The sequence below is a fragment of the Lepidothrix coronata genome, unplaced genomic scaffold (assembly GCF_001604755.1).
Source record: "Lepidothrix coronata isolate B3197 unplaced genomic scaffold, Lepidothrix_coronata-1.0 Scaffold0, whole genome shotgun sequence".
Taxonomy (NCBI): domain Eukaryota; kingdom Metazoa; phylum Chordata; class Aves; order Passeriformes; family Pipridae; genus Lepidothrix; species Lepidothrix coronata.
Window position 1 is genome coordinate 15,397,263 of NW_016690180.1, and position 15,528 is coordinate 15,412,790.

At 36.3% G+C, this 15,528-nt stretch overlaps 1 protein-coding gene across 6 annotated transcripts in view; it reads right to left on the reverse strand.

The window, feature by feature from the left end:
• Window positions 1-344: 344 nt before the first annotated feature.
• RBPJ (recombination signal binding protein for immunoglobulin kappa J region) overlaps window positions 345-15,528 on the reverse strand; it is a 151,496-nt gene continuing 136,312 nt past the window's right edge. For 5 of the 6 annotated variants that reach the window (XM_017809252.1, XM_017809060.1, XM_017809163.1 and 2 more), the window contains 7 exons: window positions 14,801-14,975; window positions 13,214-13,351; window positions 12,913-13,025; window positions 10,633-10,773; window positions 6,319-6,474; window positions 5,305-5,408; window positions 345-4,524 (listed from right to left, as the gene is read on the reverse strand). In XM_017809252.1, the coding sequence (XP_017664741.1) occupies window positions 4,209-4,524; window positions 5,305-5,408; window positions 6,319-6,474; window positions 10,633-10,773; window positions 12,913-13,025; window positions 13,214-13,351; window positions 14,801-14,975 (1,143 nt within the window). In that variant the 3' untranslated portion in view covers window positions 345-4,208. The remainder of the gene's footprint in view (window positions 4,525-5,304; window positions 5,409-6,318; window positions 6,475-10,632; window positions 10,774-12,912; window positions 13,026-13,213; window positions 13,352-14,800; window positions 14,976-15,528) is intronic. The other variant, XR_001873864.1, reaches the window with a different exon arrangement.

Here is a 15,528-nt window from a genome sequence, read left to right on the forward strand (position 1 = left end):
GCGCACAGCCTCACAACTACTGATGACGTTTCATTCCCAGGGTTGGTCTTCTTTTCTGTTGTTCTGGTTCCATAGATGACCTCACTGTTCATTTGGGGAAAAAAAAAATCAAACCAAGCAAACGAAACCCAAAACCATACTCCTTGGTTAACATTGAAAAAATCCACAAAAACATGGCAAGTTTCAACACCTGCTCAAATTGTAAGTACTTTTGTATCATCATACAGATGTTCAATTATGGTTGTCACATCAAAAGTAACATGACATTTTATCTTTAGCCTTGTAGGAAAAAAAATTCAATAGCATATGCACATGCACACACAGAGTACACTTGACAAGAACACTTTTACGTGGTTTACATTTCACTTTTATTTAATCCTCAAAACTGCCCATATTGCAGGGTTTTTCTTGATGAAATATGGAACTGAGCAATTAATTCTACAAAATTATGGTAAAAACTTGCTCATTTTTCTACCTTTATTGCTAAGAAACTTTACAGGTGCACAGTTTGTAAAAATAACCCTTTTAAGACTGAATGTATACACATGCTACAGGATTTAAGAAAAACCGACATTAGCATAGCACCTCCAGATGGGGCAAATGCAGTGCTGAACACAGACAGAATGTTCACGAAGTTAGAACTAATCATTTATTTTACAGCTTCTAAAGGGAAGAAATTGTTCAGTCCTAAAAGGGTTAAGTAAGAAACCCTAATATACTTCTTTTTCTAACAAAGCTGCCACTCAATCCCACAGTACAGTGCTTGAAAACAAAGTCAAAAGTCTGGCACAGGAAAGTATACACATTTGTTCAGTACTCATAAACACAGCTGCTTTTGAAAGAAAGTAAATAATATGGTTAATAATTGAAGAGCATCTTAGTTTCAAGATGGACACCTCTATGGAGTCATTTAATCTACAAGTGGGTAGCTTACTTCCAATAGGTAATTTGTTTCACTTGGCATTAATATTTTGTATATGGGGAATCCACCAATTTATGTCTTGAGTTCATGTCTTTTCAGGTAACCATTCTGATCTTTTAAGTCTGTGCAATGAAAAGAAGTACAGAATACCATTATTAACACAGTTGTGGGATGCCCTCAAGGCAAATAATTAGGAAAAACATCAGCAGCAGATTATTAAAGACTATGCTAGTGTTGAATTCTGAAATGCAGTTCCAAACAACAGAAAATAAGAAAAGGCATAGCTAAATTAGAGCACTCACTTTGCTTTGTCTCCCTAAAGTTGGAACTATAACAACATTCTGAACACAGACTCAATTTCTATGTATACAGAATTAACAGCAGACTTAACAGCTAGACTTGAACAGTTATAAGAGTTTCATACTGAAACATTCTATAAGTAGTTTTATCAAAATCTTGAGATATCGTTAATATAATGAAAATTGATTAACAGCTCACAAGGCCAATATATGTAACAATATCACCCCACAGAAAAAAGTTCAGGAAGATAATATATCTGAACAACTGGACGTATTAACAACAGTAAGGACCTGGAAGACCATTTCTGTACTACAGGATAACTACTGGCAACAATAGAGCCACAAGCCCAATGGAAAAATGGGGTTTAAAATGGTCTTGTAAGCAGAACTTAATAGGCTCTTTTTTGACCCACTTGGCTGTAGTGTGTAGAACAGCAAAAATTAGGCTAAATCTTTACAAGTCAAGGAATATTATATCTATTGGGCAAAATTACTGCACGTAAAGAAACTGAATATAAAAAGTATTGCATTTATATGTAAAAAATTTAAAATAATGAGTATAAAAGCACGTGTCAAGTTCTGAAAAGATATTTTAAATAGTCTTTGAAGGTTAAAAGGCTTGTTATGGTTTGCCTGCTGTGTGTATATCACGGTGTCTTCAATACCCTCTAAATCTGATATATATATCTTGTCATTCTCAGTCTAATTAGTGATGAAAATCTGTGGCTCTTGAACTAAGCCATATTGTAAGATACCTATGTCCTTCTAACAAAAACACTGTGAAATGATTCCTGCCACAACACAATAAAACAAAATTTTATAGCACATACAAAGGTAAACAGATTTGCAAGTAAATGCCAGTAAACAGTTTAAAACAGAGATAAGGCCACAATGAATTCTGCCCTTGGTCACTGGAACGGAGATGAGGTGAGGCAGCATTCACTAGTGCTCGGAACCAGCATCACGACTGTCACGGGAACAAGTTTGTAATACAGAATAGCAAACCTGAAGGCCTGTGGTAGAATACAAGCACATTTTAGGAGGACAGTGGCACTGATTTTACTATCTGCTAAATATGCTTTATAACTGATCTCTTCCTTTGAACACATCCTTCTCATACACAACAGAGCACTAAAGCAAGCAAGTAGAATGGAGCGTCAGAGTATGCAAATATGGTGCAGAGTCGATGCCTTAAACGGTGGTGGGTGTTGAAACTGGAACAAGTGGTCAGAAATAAAAACCCTATGAAAATGGTCAACAGGTAAGCTGGTAAGCAATGCACTGCTGTAGGAAGCCACAGGTTCACATTTACACAGCAGTGGTGACTTTTGCTTCAGAGTACAGAAAAGGCTGAACATGTAATGAAATTTGTATTTTGGCTTTTAAAGAGATCACACTATCAGAACTTGTCCTACAAGTCTATGCCTAGCTCTGTGACTACAAATGAACTACTGGGGTATACTTTCAAATACAAATGAAGCAGGCAGGTCTATGAAGAGGGACAAAACATGGCAAAGTCAAAAAGAAAAAAATGCAACAACCAACAAAGTCAAAGTGCAAATGAGCCTTGAATTTATGATGGAGAGAAGACCTGAATGTTGCACAAGCTGTTGGCAGGGAAAGGGAAACCCACAGGAAACAAAGATGGGAGGAGCTGACATCTTCATAGTGCTTTTATGATTTTCTATTTGCCCATTTCTAAGTAATAAAATTTACTTCTAGTTATTATGGTATGATCACTTCACAATGAAAGCACGTTCTCAATACAAGTGTTACATGAAAGTCTGGCCTAATTTACTGAACAGTATGAAGAAAAACATGCTTGTTGTGATTCTCAAGTGATGGAGGGCATCACCTACCAATCCCATTTGTAGCACATACTTCTCGTGGTACTTTAGTTACATGCCAACAAGACAGAAGACATGCTGCCAAATGAAGTTATTGGGAACATTCCACTTTTGAAATAAAACATTTAACTTACATTTAATACAAATTATATACAAGATTAGAAAAACCTGAACAGATCCTGAAACATTTTCAGATGTAATATGACTGAGCAAGGAAGAGGGGGAGTAACCCAGTAACAACCCTTCAAAAACACCAACATATGCCTGTGACATGAACAATCATTAATATGACTGCTTGAGATGCCACTTTAGGAAAAAAACTCATGTAATGTTAGAACCTCATGAATTATCACTATAAATACGTATTTAAAAAAAGAAAAACAGAAATAACTATTAACAATGACTGAAAACAGAGCACTAAAGTTAACATACATTGCATGTATTGCAGGCAAGGCAGAGGCATTTTTTAAAGCTTTTGCACAGACTTCATATAATCTTAAAAAAAATATGCTGGCCTTTACAAGGTTCTACTTGCTGAAATAAAAACAATTTCAGTCCATAAAAAGTCACAAGACTTCAGTTTAAAAAAAGGAACAGTTCCAGCCACAGACCAAAAATATATATTTTTTTTTTAAAACTGGAAGAGTATGGTAATTAGATTATACAAGCATGGTCAGGCTTTGGAACCTGAATATACTTCAGAGCAAAAGCTCAGAGAAAAAAAAATATAAACTATTTGGTAACAAAAGTGTACTATATGTTGTGATACAAAAAAGGTATGGTGAAAATGTACCTTTTATACTAAAGCTTATACAAGTTCCTTGGTCCATAAAAACTATGTTGTGTTCATGTTTTCTAGTTTGCTCAACATGTATCCCAGCCACATTTTTGTTTCTTGCCCACTAAAAAAACCAGCTGAAAAATAGATTTTCAATAAAGTTCTTATGTTTCGGCTGTTGGTTTGTTTTGTGTTTTTTTTTTTATCGTGGCTTCTGTTTTTAAGATCTCACTTGCAGGTAACAAGGTTCAACTCACATCACCTAAAATGGAAAGGTGTTTTCCCATGAAACCACAAAAATTGTTCAGTTCTCTTGAATGTAGCACATGACAGTCAGTTAAAGTCCCGACAAACAACAGTAGTTAGGAAACTACAGTTGCTGTAGATGATGTGACGTTGGTTGGGTTTGTGCTGACACTTGTGTAACTTCCCTCGCTGTTTGTGTTTGTTTCACTGGAAGCCATGAGGCTCGAGTTGGCTCGGAGGATTGCTCCAGCAGCACTGCAGTGTGGCCGAGGCCCCGGTTCCGGTGTGTATGTAAAGGTAAGGCTGGTGGAGTAAATTATGCCATCGTTACGGACCAAAGTTACTGGAACCTGGACTGGCTGTCGGACCCATCTCCAACCCTCTCGAAATGCAGAAATGTCTGGAACAACACACAGCATGCTCTCCGCGCATCTGGAAAACAGGAGAGTCCAATGAGCAGAATATACTTAAATTTAAAGAACAGAACAGAATAGCTCAACAATCATCTAGTCCACACTCTGACCACTGCAGGGCTGACCAAAAATTAAAGCATATTATTAAGGTCCAATAACCTTAATATGCCTAAATACTGACAGGTCTGGGGCATCGACTACCTCTCTAGGAAGCCTGTTCCAGTCTGATCACCCTCTTGGTAAAGAAATGTTGCCTCATGTCCCGTCTAAGTTTTCCCTGGTGCAGCTTTGAACCATTCCCATGCATCCTGGCACACGACAGCAGGAAGCAGAGCACAGCACCTCCCTCTCTCCATTCCCTCTTTAGGAAGCTGCATAGAGCAATGGGGTCCCCCTCAGCCTCCTTTTCTCCAAACCGGACAAGCCCAAAGTCCTCACCCGTAAAACGTAGGACATGCCTTCCATCTCTTCACCAACTTTGCTGCTCTTCTCTGGACACATTCCAGTATCTGGACATCCTTAAACCATCAGGTCCAGAACTGCACACAGTGCTCATTCATGGTGAGGCTGCACCAATGCTGAATACAGCGTGACAATCACCTCTTTTGACCAGTTAGATGTGATTTGCCCTCCCTCCCCTCTGCCAGGGCACACTGCTAACTCATACTGAGCCTGCTGGCAATCAGATCTCTTTCTGCAGGATGGAAAAGTATACACTTAAGTGTGTACACATGAGTATACACTCTTCACAGCACCCAGGAGAATGTAATCACCATGAAAGTAAGAGAAAATACTGTACCTGTACATGGTTTCAGCTTCCACATCCCCAAACCAGACACGTAAATTTGGAGTGAAGTTCTGTCCTGTAAGTTCCAACATTGCTACATCCCCACCACCATTCAACTGGATAAAAAAAAAGGAAGAAAATCCCCCCCCAAATATGTATTAATAAAAATAAACACTCCTCCATTAGAAAAAAAAAAAAAAAACAAACAAAAAACTGCACAACCCACCAAAACAAAACAAAAAAACCCAAAAAAACCACCCACCCACCAAAAAACAACAAATGAACAAAAGCCCCAAACAAAACAAACAAAAACCCCCAAATAAAACAAACAAACAAAAACCCCCAAACAAAACAAACGAATAAAAACCCCTGAACAAAACAAACAACTCCTTCCCCCCAAAACAACAAAGAAATCCCAAAATCTTCATATGCAAACAAGAACTGTAATCAGTGCTGTTTCTATTCAGCTGGACAAAACCAAAACACACACAACCTACACAACTGAACTATAAAGAAGTAACACATCCAAAAGGTACTGCCAATTAACTTGATAACATGAGGGAATTTCCAAGTTTTGATAGTGGCCACTTAAGAAATAGATGTCAACAACGCTTTGAAAACAGAGAACAAAATCTTCCAGAGAACATGTTAGGAGAGCTTCAAGTTTTTCTCAGATGAATGCTGATTGTATTTTAATAAGCTCTCTTTGATTTATAATTGTCTAAGAGTCAAAAACAATTTCTAAATAATCAAAACAGAAGTCTTAAGGGTATCACTACCACAGTATTTTAAGAAATAAAAGTCTTATTGTATAGAGCAATATTAATATTATTCCTGTGATGGATAGGCTCATGTATTCTGAAATGCAGGTAAGAAAAATTATTACAACATAAAGTAATTTTACTACTTATAAAGCCATTAAGACCGTTTTACTACAGTATTCCAAAAAGGTACCACGATGGTTAAAACAGTATGACAAAAATAATCTAACATAAAAGAGCTTATTAAAACCAACAACAAACTTACTTGAAGACTTTCTACAACAGGCACAGGCGTCACTGGAGCATGGACCGGTCCCATCCCCTCATAAAACGTATATTCGGCTTTGTCTGTGCTAATGATTGTCCAAGAAGCTCCATCATTAATCATTTCTTTATTTGGTTCTTTTGGGCATGGAGTGGCCTTAGAAAGAAAGAAAAGTTTTAGGTCTGATCTGTAGACATGTCTATGAAATCACAGACCCAAAAACCAACTCAGCCAGTAATAATGCCTATTATTGCAAAAACATGTTTCCTTATGTTTTCCTCTAACAAAGTGACTGAGAGAAACAGTTACATACATTTCAGAAAAACTAACAGAAAACTAATATTTGTGAGAACACCATAACTATCACTTATGACACTGTCACCTCGCCTTATGTTTGAGTTTTATTTTAGTTCAACTTTTTAGGTTTTAATGTTATTCAATAGCCATTATCCAAAAAACTACGGTAATGAGAAGTAGCTGCTTTAAAATTGATTCTATTAATGCAAAGTGACTAAAACAGCTACAGATTGAAGTGAAATACTTTTCATTAGTTATGATTTACACCTGGTCAAGATTCTTTTTTTTTTTTAGAGTTCTTCACCATCCACAAAATGATGAAAACACAAGCTTATATTTCAGTCTTTGTTCAAAGACATAGGAGAGAAGCTGAAACAACAACCTTGCAAATTAGAATAAAAGAATCATAAAATGGCTTGGGTTGGAAGACCGCTTAAAGATCATCTACTGTCTCCCTCTAAATATTACTAAATTAGTACACATATATATATTTATCTACATACGTAGAAAATACACTGAACCTTTTTCTTATGGCAACAGCAGCCTCTCTGAACAATAGCAACAACATCTAGCAATCAATAAGGAAATTGTGTATAGGTTAAACACTGGCACAGAAAAAAAGTGGGACTCAAAAATTCTAATACCTAAATCCTGTTTTCCTCCATTGCGCTTTAAGAATGTCGAGGTATGTAACCGTAACCTTCACTCTTCAAAATGTCAGATAAACTTCAATTACTGTGAATTGACCAGTTCAGATGTTAAAATCTAAGCCTAACTTTCACATGGAGTCTTCACTCTGGTATGATCACGTAAAAAAGCACTGAAAACAGCTTGCAAGGGAAGTGTGCAACACGGATAGTAACTATAGATCTTTCCAAGCTCAAGACCGAAATGATACTTCCATTAGAAACATATGGAGCTTCTAAATTACTAGTCCAACTTCAAAACAGGAGCTGTTGTATATGTTGTATAAGAACTGTTGTGTCCTATTTTGAAGCATGACATTTTTCCTACAGGCTGATCGCAATTCCTCTTGGCATGGACTGATGCACTTCGAGCCATGACAAATAAAACTATGGATATAAAAAAATGAATGAACCTGTAAAAGACCCTTGAGTGACTTTTTTCAGATCTCCTAAACCCACAAAATGGAAGGCAAATGCCACAGAATTTGTTCTCAAAGTCCTGCTACATCAAGAATCATTTCAGGAACACATTAATTACTTCTGTCACAGAACTCCTTGAAAGATTATGAATCCTATTCTAGAGAAACATTCCTCCTTACCACTTCCAAATACAGCACTTTACCTCCAGGGACACTTCCTCCCCTTTCTTTCCTTTCATAACTAAAGTTTCTCAATAGATGGCTCTGGAAGATCGAAATGCCTTAACATCATGGTCTGGCTCCACATGGAGACAGAAGTTACAACTCCTAATGTTGCCACTGACAGTTTTCTGAAAAGGCCACCTCAAGGTGCAGTAGTAGCAGTGAGTGACAACACAATGTTGCACACCATCAGAAAAAAATACCGAGAACAAGCTATCAGGTGTTATTTTGCCAGTGTAGATATTTTGTCCATCTAACTCTGGAATATTGTGTGCAGTTACAGTCTCCTTGTCTAAGAAAGCCATGGAGAAAAAAAGAGAAGGGACAGAAAGGGCAACTGAAATCACCAAGGAGTGCTGACCTTACGAGAAGAAATTGAGAAGACTGACTGTACAACTAGGAGAGAAGAAACTAAGATGTTGACGGCTAAAGTGAATGCAGAACTGTTGCTCACTAAATCCTGCAACACTGGAAGTAGGAATCACTCACAGAAATCGTTACATCATTCAAAACAAATACAGTAAAAGTTTACTACACAAAGGACAGGAAGCCTCTTGAACTTTCTGCCACTCTGCAGAAAGTTCACTGCAGCTCACTGCAGAAAAAGAACATCAGCACATTCAAAAGTAATCAAATTGATGTACAAATCTACAAAATGATACTAAAAGATAGAATCAGGGAGGCAGCCTCTAACAAGACCTAGTACAAGCAGTGTGGATGCTGGTAGAGTATAACTGCACTGGACTGCATAAAGCAACCACATCCACCTGCTTCCCATGAGCACCAACTCCTATTGCTGCTGTTAGACAGAGACATGGAATGTGCTCTGATCCTGTAAGGCATTATTTATATTCTTTCTCTATGCTCCAGAACACATGGATGTCTTGAAAGAGAGATCTGGCTGGTACTTCAGCAACTGAATTTCAAGGTTCATGCTCACTCGTTAACTTTTTACAACCTCTCTGCTTTAAGCCTTTAAGGTCTCTATATAGTGCTATTTCCATTCACCTAAGGGAGATTTGTCACCCTAAAAAAACAGTTCAGGGGTTTTGTAGGTTTTTGTTTTGTTTTGTTTTTCGGGGGTTTTTTGTTTTTTTTTACAGTGACCATAGTTTGCCTAGATTCCTACTACAGCAACAGTATTCAAAAGCAAATGCTTAACAGCAGGCAGGTAAAAGATACTACACATGTTGTTTCCCTGGTCTTTGTCTTCTAATCCAAATAAAAATCAGATAAAATAGGAGTTCTCTCCTGACATTGATAGAAAGAGTTTATTGTTCATAGTAATTTCACTTACCAAAGCATGGTAACAGCCCAATGTGCAAGACAAAAGATTTTAACCAGCAAGTAGAAGCAGCAGGTACCAACTCCACTAAAAGAATTCAGAATAGAGGGTTGTCCTTTTATCTAACTCCTACCCATGTGGAAAGTTCAGAGCTCTTATCAGACTGGGCTCCATGAGTGCTGCAGAAACTGAAGAGTGGTAGGATGTACTGATAGTCCCACAGGCAATTCCAGGATGCTAAACTAAGGCAGCTGTCAGAGAAGCAGGAGTTGCTTCTTCATTCAGCACTTCCCATAAAGTACTCTGAGAAAGATTAAATAGTAAGGCTGATCTCCTGAGTTATTGTAATTTCCATTTCACAGTCTTCTTCTTGATGATGGTCCATTCTCCCATACCATACTATATACTATCATATAGTATATTAATAGATATATGTCTGCCGTGTGCTGTGGGTAGAAACAATACATCAAACCACCTTCTGAACCACAGGGCATGAATATGTTTACTGAAATAAGAACAAAGCTTTTCATATTCTAGTTCCATTGTCCCAATTCAGGACAGAAGTCAAGTGAACCTTTACCAAGCCTTCCACTTTCCTACCTCTACTTTTCTTACCCAAGAAGCTACAGCTGTTCTGAGGAAGTCTTGAGTCTTTCCCATCTTCCTGAAGCACAGCATTATCTCTCAACACCCTTTGCTATTTGAGCTGCCCTGACATATTTAAAGAAAATTGCAATAGTTAGTCCTGAATTTGGACACAGTCTTGTTAGTCTGGCAGGAATTACCATGCTGAAAGTCTGCTAAAAGCATGCTAACATACACGTGAGACTAAAATCCAGTATTTTTCCCCATCTGCTGGAGAAAAAAATAAATACTTCTGAGACAGTTATATTCTTTACAGACAAACCAAGTTTCTGTGGCTTTATAAGTTACTGTGGTCAACTGCCACAGTTGTCTACATTTACACTGTCATCCAAGAGCAAGACATGGCAACTGCTGAGTTCACCATGAAACAAGACTGTTGTTGACTCTATCGTTTCCTATTTGCTGTAAACTAGAAATGGACACACAAGTGAGTGGTGCAACTCCACTGGCATATGTCAACATGTTAAGCCACAATATCATGATTGCATGCACAAGTTCCTAGTGTGTTTCCATTTTTTTCTATTGGAGAAACCAGAATTCATTGTCTAGACAGACATGGAAGAAGGTTTTGAGGAAAGAAAAACAGATTTGGAAAGGGACAGACGAAGTTTGTAGCTTTCCATCCTCTCTTTTCAATACAAAGTATCAGACTTGCATTTAAAGCCTACTGGAAAAATGGCATTCATACATATTTTGGGAATATCTGGGAAAACTTTGCAACCACGCTTCTCATCTATTGAAAGAGTTTTAAACAACTTACTTGAAATTGAATTATTCTCTCCTGGGAAAGGCACAAATACATTCTCTCAGTGTCTTTAAGGTAAAATGCACATTTATGGAGCTGTGATACTGGATCATCTGCATCCAATAACGCCGTTTGTTTATCTACTTTTCGAATTATCTGTGAATGAAAATAGTACATATATATATTTAGGACAATTTCTGTATTTTATTACATATGTACTGAAAATAAAGGAAGTGAAAGGTAATTTTTTTTAACATTTACGTGCCTCCTGTTTTAATACCAATATTAGATTCATAATTCTCAATGCTTTTGAAACAAGAACACAACATTGAAGTAACACTCAGTAGTACTTCAATGTGCTACATGCATATATATTTTATCTTTGTTATAGGAGTGGGGAAAAAAGTTGAAGCTTCAGCAAAATCTAATTTTGTTCCATTTGTCAGTGCAGAAAAGCAACTATGAATTATTGTACTATTTTTATTATTAATTACTATTTTTAATAATTAATACAGTTCTACAGAAGCTTCCAACACTGACAGGATCAACAACATTCTGTGGCAAACCAGTTGCCGAAGGGGAGTAGTTAAAAATAAGGATTAACTTAAGCACATCTCAATACCTTTAGAGTTTTGGAAACACAACAATTACAGTGTATCTTAACAGCAGTTGGTCATAAAATATTACTTAAAGACAACTGCAAGGAATAATTGTTCCTTACATCCAGAAGTTCAGTGAAAAAAAAAATCTGCTGACTTAATTCAGATCTGTTTTACCAATTTATTTTTAAAAATTAAAAAAAGTTACTCCCTTACAGTCAGGGAAAATCTGTAGCTCGTAATTTTAATCAACTTCCAGAAAAAAGTTTAATACTTAATTTTATGCAATATCAGTAGCAGCTATGTGCTTGCAGATTTTTAAGCTGACAATCAGAAAGGCAACTATGTCCTCTAGGATTTCTAATGACAGTAAAAGGTATTATATAGATGATGATGATGATAATAATAATAATAATTATGTTTCAAGGTTAACTTTTTCCTTCAAAGTTCTTTGCATTAGCCTATAAAACATCTGCAATTTACCTTTTAATCACATCACCTCCAATCAGTCCTGTAAGGCATATGACAAATGTTCCCAATGGCAAACAAACAGGAACCTTTAGCCTAATTTGTTTTAATCTATTTCTACCTGCAAATAAGGCTTCTGGAATAATAAATGATGGCATCTCCTTTAAGCAATAAGAAAATATTAACAGGAAGCCCACAAATAAAGTGACATTATGTTAATGAATTTCATTTGCTTGCACCAGATCAGTAGTAACCAGGTCTGGACTTCACTGTCGAACAATGCGATTTAAGAAAAAAGAAAATCTATTGAAATTATCACTTTGTCCCATTTACATTGAGCAGGCTATTATCTTCTGTTTTATCTAAGTTTGATATTGAGAGAGAATTTCTCATTACAGTCGTAGTAAAATGTAGGGAAAGCTGGTTTTACATTGGCGCATTCTACGGATTGTTTCTAGCTAAAAATGGAATTGAGAAAGCCTTGTATGTAATTCATAACGGGCTGACAAACCACAATTTCACAGAAGATCTCATAAGAAGCATTATTTATTATCAGTCGCATAAAATTCCACTTAGGCTGGCATTAAGCACATGGAAAAGGAGAAAAAAAAAATGTGTAATTACACTTAACTTTATTTATAAAAACTGCTACTGTGTATCCAGAAGTAATTTTTTTTTTTTTTTGGTTCACAAACCTTAACTGGTCATCTCAAAGGTACTTCCCATGTTTCATATTAATATTCATAGTATTAATAAATTTAAAAAAAAGTTTTTGGAAGCTGATATTGGTCTAATGTATCCTCAAGAGTACACAGGACCGCTTCTAGATTCAAATCAGTAGAGCATTTTTAAAGCTGTGCTGAACTCAACACATGGAATAGTCCTACTGGCTGCAAATATTTTACTCATCCATTCAATATCAATATTTAAAGTACTTCGGTACAGGGGATATACTGTTTTTAAAATAGACAGATTAACCTACTTTGGCAGGCTTGAATTCTGAAAAATATCCTATGTTTATTTTACAAGATGATCTTTGTTTACAGAATTAATCTGCAGATATAAAAATATGCTTTCATTAAAGTGAATGCCATTTTCCATATAAAACATGTATTAACAAAGGGAAACATAAAAAGCCAAAAATTGTAAACAATGTGAACCCAACTATGGAATTACATTAAGTAGCTATCTATAAATTAATTACAGCATTGGAGAAATTAAACTGTACCAGTCTTGGGAGTGCCATGCCAGTAACTGAGCATACAAGTTTGACAGTCTGCCCATAATGAATGTAGCCATCTCTCACTGTGAATTCTTCTCCTTCTGATTCATCATCATCCACTGCATGAAACAGGAATTTTCAGAATTATTTGTTTTGATAAGAACAACAATTAACATCACACTATTACATCAAATATATATATTCAGTAACAAAACAAATCTGCATATGGGCAATTAATATGCAGGATGGTTTTTTGTGAGGATGGAGGGAGGGAAGTGAAAAGATATATTGCTTTGTTTTTACTTACAGAGGTGAATGTAAAACGCTCCCCACTGTTGTGAACTGGCATGGAAATTACCTCCTTCTACGTGCAAATATCTGGTGCTAACTGTTTGGGATCGAAGTCTATTAAATAGTGCCACTTTTGTCCCTGATGCAATACATACTGCAAGGAACATATACAGACTTGAGATCATAAAATTACTTCATTATTACATAGAAAAGTAACAAAAAGTCACAAATACTGTAAAATAAACTGAAGCATACATGAAATCAAGAAATAATTTTCAAATATTGGTAATTTAGGAAACATTTATATTTGTGACAGACGAAAAATACTCAAAATACAAGTGGGATAACAAACATAGTGTCTGTTCTCCAAAGGCATGCTAGCTCATAGGATTTTGCCACTTAGCCAAATGGGCCAGTGCTTGCCAGTTGAAGACTCCTTCTCCAACAACTGATTATTTGAGCAGAAGCTTTAGCCTGCCCTTGCGAAGTACTTAGACAACTTTCGGCAATCATCTGAAGTATATTTGAAGTATAAAGAAAAATTATTCTTACAAATCACCAGTAATTGAAAGAAAGACGGATGTAACTACGTCAAATTATAACCATGCAACTTGAAATGTTCTTGGATCTGAACTTACTGATCATTCAAGAGAGAGAAACGCAAAGTTTGCTCCCCTAAAAAAAAAAAATCAGCAACTAACATTTTGCCATCAAAATGGGCTTGTTGTTCTACTTGGTTCATATTCACTGTCCATCAAAACTATCTGTCTGAATACAAATTCAACAGTGCATACTCTGAGCCCACGGGTGTGAACTGCACAGCAACAGATTGCCTTTAGTCATGTGCCAAGCTAGCGGCCCCGAGATCCACATTCCATAGGTGAATGGGTTCCAGCCCAACACAGATGGAAGAGCCTTTTAAAGCACTAGTGAAGAGAAAGAGAAAAACAAACAAAAAAAAAAGGGTATCTCTTGAGGTGCTCCAGTGGTATGCAGGCAAAAAACGCTGGAGGAGAAGCAAAAATGTTCCAAATCATACATTAGCACCAGAGATACCGTTAGTTGAAAAACACAGTAAGCAAATATCTGGGTGAAACATCACCATACAGATTTCTTAACCAACTACTTAAAAGGAACCATGCAAAACAAAAATAAAAACATGAAAATGGCATGAAGGAGTAAGAAGGTGGCTGTGATGTAAGGAAGTGCAGTTTGGGTAACGTGATGCTACTCATTTATCACTATCTCTTTGATACTGATCAAAATATCCTAAGCACCAGATCACAGCAGCTTAACAGATCCAAAAGCTTGGGATGCTTTATACACTTGTCTACAAGGATTCATTTCTCAGAATACAGGCTTTTTGGTGGACCTTCTGTATTTACTAAATAATTAGCTGTGACTGCATAAAACTCAACAGTGTAACCTATCTATATTGGAATATATTAAAATATGCTGATGTGTACAATTCTGAAATGCAACAAAAAAAACGGAAGTTGAAAATTTCCTTTATTTACTTTGTAATCAGACATCAGAATACATAAAAATTTAGTAGGAGTCAAAATTAATTGCTATGTATAGAAAAAACCCGTAAAATACTTACAGTCTGCATTTTTCAGTGACTGTTTCTTTTTAGATGGTTTGGAGATGACTTTGATCCGTTTACTGAGGAACACACCGATGTCATCACTATTGCCATAGAACATTTTTACTGATAACATGAAGTGCTTTCTCTTGTCTGAGTCTGATATGTATAAGGTTTTGGCAGTGCAATAATTCTGTAGGTGAAAACACACTGTTGTTTCTTCTTTCAAGTCAACCCAGTTCCAGAAACTATGTATATTTAATTATGAACAAATAGAAAATATGATGCAATAATTTCTAAAACAGATCAGAAACTGCTTTTTCCATCTCTTCCCTATGGATTTCTTTCATGACTACTGTTTAACTTTGTGAAGTTTAGCATCCAACCTCATTACTTTACAGTTTTCCAGGACTGGAAAACATGATTGGAGACCATAACTGTGTCAAAGCCATCTCTGAGGGGTTAAGAGCACTGCTAAAAATTACATTTGAGTATAGCCATACAGACACTACACTGGGCATGCACAAGAGGCTACCTGTGCAGAAAATGTGTTGAGACAAACTTTTATTGAAAGGATGGGAAAGACTGGGTTTTGAAACATGAGAAAGTTACTTTTGGCTAAGTGTTTATGCTAGGTGACAACAGAAGCTCAAAAAATATCAAAAAGAACTTGTATTATTCTTTCCTATTCAGCAATATATGAAGCATTTCAAGTAGACAGTGCTGGAAATACTAGGTGGCTATAA